The sequence below is a fragment of the Diadema antillarum genome, unplaced genomic scaffold (assembly GCF_040938485.1).
Source record: "Diadema antillarum isolate AM-2024a unplaced genomic scaffold, OU_Dant_1.0 seq00001427_RagTag, whole genome shotgun sequence".
Taxonomy (NCBI): Eukaryota; Metazoa; Echinodermata; class Echinoidea; order Diadematoida; family Diadematidae; genus Diadema; species Diadema antillarum.
In genome coordinates, this window is record NW_027272179.1 from 186,360 (window position 1) to 192,500 (window position 6,141).

Genomic DNA, 6,141 nt, shown 5'->3' on the forward strand with positions numbered 1-6,141 from the left:
CTCTTAGAAATTATCTGTCGACAAAATGTTCCACCGGCAGTTTCAAAATCACACACAAACATGCGCACAATCACGTAACTGTATATATAACATTCAAGGACATGAAATTAAAAACAAGCAAACAAACAACAATGTTTATGTATTCGAAATATTTCAAAGTTTATTCAGATTTTAGTTGAAAGCAAAGTGGCGAAATAAAGGCATCTGTTTCAAATCAGAAATTTACCACAAATAGATTTGAAGATAAACATCATTATCTTATGTAGAGAAACACATAGAAACGTGTGTGTACTATTTATATCCTGATGCATAGTTATAATATATATAGTACATCATTGGTCACCGACATCGCAAAATGATACACCCTCTTTAATCAACATCCCAAATTATTTGACGCAGTCACAGTGTACAACGGTCAGATTTTGTTAAAGTCCGAGCACTCTGACAGCCTTACGATATACAGTAATAATGTACGGCTTACAGCAAATGAGGTATAACAGATGTGTAGTAATCGAACACGGATACACCCACCCCCCCCCTCCTCCCTAAGGGAAAAAAAAAAATCAGAAACATGCAAACAAGGATGTCTATGTTTGGCACGAGGCATTTAAATTAATCGCCTCCTGACTTACTGACGTTTCCACAGCCCGTTTGCCTCTTGCATCAATCGCATTAATTCCTACGGCGTAATACACAAAGGAATAAACCGCTTACCGCACACGCAAGCAAAGGAAAGAGACAGCGAAATAGAAAACTAGTATTGAGTTGGAGCAAAGAATATTAAAGGGAAAAAAAAGTGAGCAGAACAGCGTTAAGGACGGACGTGTTCGAAATGAACCGGAAGTGGAAGAAGGCGGTGGAGCGGAAGTGAAGAATAATGAGAGAGTGGAGAATATATAGGCAGTGGTTGGGGTATTTCTGGTCACATGAAAAACTGTGAGCCGCTCCATACGGAACCCTGAAATTTTTAGATAAAAAAACCCGGAACAACACGTATAACAGTCTTGTCGATAACCCGTATTCTCAAAATGCGGATTACTTCTATTACAGATCGCACACTCCAAGAAAAGCCACAATCGTTGCGTTTCAGAGATTTCGCTAATACCAATGGCAGAAATAATTCATGAGGGGATTCTTTTGGCAACGCCAGAGTCGCAGAGTGGGAAGCATGCAGTGAACGTTTACTTCGCACTTTCATTTTGAATGAAATGAATTAACTTAGCTTGCGCTAAATTCATCCACAACCATGTTAAGTGTCTGATTTCGGTACATTAACTGTGAAGTATAAAAACGAGTGACATAAATCATTGTGCTTTCACTGTGACACATTGTCGTTAAATTGAAGTCTTAAATCAAAATCTTAAGATATCATCAGTTTGTTTCTATTGTTATTTTTCTCTCTAAAAACAGAAACAAAGCGATTTGCACAGTTAGTTGGGTGATATGTGTAACATAACAAACGACTGGGCTTCATAAATACAAGTACCGCTAAGGTTGTGACTTCAGTTTGCATACAAGAACGTTTTTGTCTTTTTTTTCACTCTTTAGAATACCAGGCATCGAGGCTATGATAGATTCACAAAATGTCATTTCAGATGAGGTATACAATAAAAGTTTTTGACAATTTATCTTGTCTCCATGGAAACCGTTATGATAACCTTCTTACTTAATACCAAAAAAAAAAAAATCTCGTTACCACTGACAGACACGTTGTCAATTTAAAAATACATCAACATCTTTCATCGCATAAAAACAAGGCCAACATTACATAATTTATTTCACTTATAGTCCACGCATGTCTGTACACACAGCTCAGTCAAATCAGACTGCTTACGTTCATTTCATTATAAAAAAGTCACGAAAATGTGACATTATCCTATACCGTCTCATATACATAACAAAAATATGTATCGTCACGGTTTTCTCTCTCTTTTTTTTTTTTTGTAGTACACATTCAAATTTCACGAAAGATTTATTTCGAACTTGGCATTGGCATTTGAAGAACATCTGTAAAATTATTCAAAATGCAAATAACAGTACTGTTCACAGGGTCATATGGTACAATTAATTTCAAACATTCTTATTTTTTTTTTTCCATTTCTTGATAATTCTTTCAACGGTAGGTTCATCTAAAAAGCTGGGGGTGCTTTATCTCTGCCCACTGCTTGAAATAAAGGTTTCTAATTATTCAAATTCATGTCGATGTAGGGCAATTTGTTTGCCAGTTGCAAAGGTTTCTCACTGTGGATTATATCTTAATTGGAAGCATACGGTGGCAAACATTGAACGGAAGAGGAACAGTTACCTTCCCATAAATTCTCCAAAAGTAAATTATCACAGAGACGGGGTGTTGCTGTTGCGTTGACACACGTACTAAAATCTGACGTCCCTGAAAAGCACTTCGCTTCAAACTAAAATCTATGTTCACTGCAGTTACCATAGCAACAGATAGGTCTCGATCAACCAATCAGCTGCAACTTTAAACATGGCAGCTTCAATAATTGCAACCTGCAACAATGATTGCCATGGAAGCCATAAAAATAAGATGGAATTTGGCACGCAATTCTTTTTTTTTTCCTGCGGGTCTGCCCAAGAGATGGACGAGTAGGGGGACCGTCCGTTAATCCAGGGGCTATTTCACACTAGACTAGCGAGCCGGCAATTGCCATGGTAACAGTCAATATGGTCGAGCTTTTACACATTGCCAAGGTGTTTACAATTCACTAGGGACGAGGAAGACATCCGGATACGATGTTTTTTTCTCTCTATTCTCTTTTGTCCCTAGAGCCTTCTTGTTTTTCTGAGAAAACCCCCGTCAAGCTTGGAACCTATAGGTCATGACCTCAAACTCTTCGTTTTACCTCGCGTTAGTTCGCTTGTTTTCTGTTTTTGGCGATGCGACAACCGACGGTATAGAGACATCAATTTGGCATACGTTTAATGTACTCGTCTCTCCGTCGATACATACCGATACATAGTATATGCATGTATATATTCTCGTTTATTTTGGTGATATGGTAATGTTATGATGTTTCTGAACTCACAAAGGGTTACGAATCTCCTATTAATCTTCTCTCCCGTTAAGATTCGAAAAATGTGAATTGAATATCATAAGATTAATGTTATCAACATTGTTCAAAAAGTTTTATCAGATGGGAAAACTCTCACTTCAAGTAGAAGTAAAGCAGCTATAACAAATAATCAAAAACGTATGCTTAAAATAGAAAGACAGTACACTAACTTAGACTGGTTTATGGTTATTGTTAGAACTAATAGCTATTAAAACAACAACACAAACGAAACAGAGATCTGTTTGTCTGTCTGATTGGTTGTTTTTTCTTTTTCCTTGGGGTCACACAATTGATGAGAATGAAACTTTCTTGGTTCATTTATCCTTTGACATGTCTTGTAATAAACTATAGTTGCATTCCTTGGGGTTTGTCGAGAAACTAGCTACACCCATCACAATTTTTATGTGAACGTGTGAAATGGAAATGCAATTACACGTACTCTGTACTGATTTTTTTTTAATGGTTTTCTCTCTCTGCGTGAGTATATTATCATCTCAACAGCAGTTTGATAAATTATCAGGAAAAGATCACTCTGTGAGGGAGAGAATACCTTTGTACCGACTGGTTAATTATGTATTTTCGTACATACTGTATGGGTCGTGTACAGAAGACACATGTTTTGTGCTTTTCGGTCCCTTTCTAGAGTAAGGGCCTACCTACACTGAACAACCACAGACGTTAAAACCGCCGACACGGATATGAATTATATGGGGCATGCACACTTTACGCGTGCGTCTATTTTCCGGTTGCGGAATTATATTCCGGTTGCGGAATTATATTCATGTTAAATGGTTGCCAAAATTGTTGATCACAACATGGTTGTCTTGCCTTTGACCTATTTGCAGGCATACTTCCGTTGATTGTGCCTTTTCAGAGATGGGTTATGAATGGTAATGAAAGTGAAGCACTGAAAACTGAAATATACCTGTACATATATTTTACGCCCCCGTTGCTTTCACGGAGAATTTCCCGGAGAATTTTGACAGTTCCTGACGAAAAGAAGAGGTAGAAAAATCTAAATGACTTGTTTGAAGATAGAGGAATATCTTGAAGGAATCTCTTTCCATGTCGGCATAGACTAGAGGCACATATCGCCCTTGCGCTACGCCGCCACGTAATAATTCACAATGCTCTTGTACACCATCCTTTCCCCTAACCGGGGGATATGACTAACTACAGGAAAAGATTTGCACACGCAAACAAACATGACATTGAAAACAGGAAAACATAAAAAAAAGAAGTGTTACCCGTCAGACATTCCAATTTTGTCTCACATTTGACTAACAGACCGATTTAAGTGATAATTACAATCGAAATCCCAGCAATCCGATGATCAAGCTTCAAAGGTTGCCTTAGATGTTTGCCCAACACAGCAAAAGCAATTGCACAAAAGTGTATGTATTTCAAGTCTTGAAATACTTTTACATGGATCAGACGAATTGATTGGCCCTTGTTTAGGTCTTGGGGCTATATGGAAAGCACGTAAACATTTATACCTCATATACAGTGGCTTGATTCTGGGGGGATTTGCACGCTAACATCAGCCATATCATTTGACCTATGTGCTGCATGGCAGCAGTTTCGTTCAGAGGGCATACATGTAAATTACAACTGATGTAAGATTTACACATGCTATCATAATAAGATATGATTTTGAATTATGTTAATAATTACACAATCGCTGTCTAGCAATCAGAGTAATCTGTTATCAAAACTTAATACTACGGCTCTGTACCGAAATCTATTTCGGAGCCCTCATAAAATTTTCGACGTAAACATAGAGTGTCAGTCCAGTATTCGTTATAACATGTGCGCCAAATGCCCATTAAAATCATTATTAAAAACAAACACACAAACAAAAAATAAATCACCCGTGAATGTGGAATAAACTGCCGTGAGCTTGCACTCTCGTAGAGTTGTGTCTTATACATCTGAGCATAAAAAGCTATAAACACGAAAAGCAAACCCTTGACGCATGCGCAATCTCCATTTGACGCTTGACGGGGTCAAGACGGGGTCAAGAAAAGACCGAGGCAAAGTCCCGGATGTTCGATGCTCCCTGTGTCTTCTACACTGTCAAAGAGTTGTTTTTAAATCTACAATATGTTGGGAACGGACGACGTGTCAGTTGAGGAAGTCCAACAATGACGAATGTCTGGGAAGCATCCGCGTTGGCAAGCCCTCTGTTTTGTGGTATTCTTTTTTTTTTTTTTTTTTTTACTCGGAGGGTCGACCAAACAAACACACACAGATACAAAACCATAAAAAAAGTAGTAAATGTAGCCGTGAACTTTAACTCAGCATCCACCAAAACAGGAAGAAGTGAAAGAAAGGCATTATTATAGCTTCATGTTTTTACAGCCGAATTTACAAGATGGACACAGGAACGAGCAACGCCGCCTTTACGGAAATTCAGTGAAGTTTATACAGACAATAATTATTATGTGAATGGAAAGAGTATGCAACATGTCATGTTATTAAAAAAAAAGAAAAAGAAAAGAGAGAATACGAATTTTAATTCCCATAGTTCAACTTCAGTAAACTCGAATAGAACTGCGCAGAGACCCACAATCATAGAATACCAATCACGGAGGTACGGCACGTTTACGAACTCTTCTCCATCCTCAACTACACTCTGCTACCGTAGATTAAGAACTATTAGTACGCATGCGTGATAACCTGCCCGGCTATCCTATTGTGTCTGTTAGATGCTAACAGGTATATAAGGTGAACCTCACGGGGAACATGGCTCCGTCTTGATTCTCTTTCTCCTAGACTCGGTCTCCTCCGATCCACAGCTCGAGTCTTGAGAATTTCTGTGACCAGCCGATGACATCGACAAATCTACGGCCTCTGATTGGCTGGAAGAGCTCGCCGTCACTGACGTGTCCAGTGACGTTGCGCGCGAATGGCTAGGCGCGTGCGACGCCGTTGACAGTGGTCCTTTCGCCGGCGTCTGCGTCGCATTTGGCACGTGCGCACTGGGAAGCCCATATGTAAGAGGTTGGAAGTGTCCAAACACTTTCATGTGCCGGTAGACTGGCACGAAATGGTAGTAAGGGGGCGGGTA

General features: G+C 39.0%; 1 protein-coding gene across 1 annotated transcript in view; it reads right to left on the reverse strand.

Moving 5' to 3' along the window:
- Nucleotides 1-5,805: 5,805 nt before the first annotated feature.
- Nucleotides 5,806-6,141, reverse strand: part of LOC139709359 (uncharacterized) — a 31,291-nt gene continuing 30,955 nt past the window's right edge. Inside the window, exon 3 of the mRNA XM_071621317.1 lies at nucleotides 5,806-6,141. This exon is cut by the window's right edge and continues 893 nt beyond it. Within this exon, the coding sequence (XP_071477418.1) occupies nucleotides 5,806-6,141 (336 nt within the window).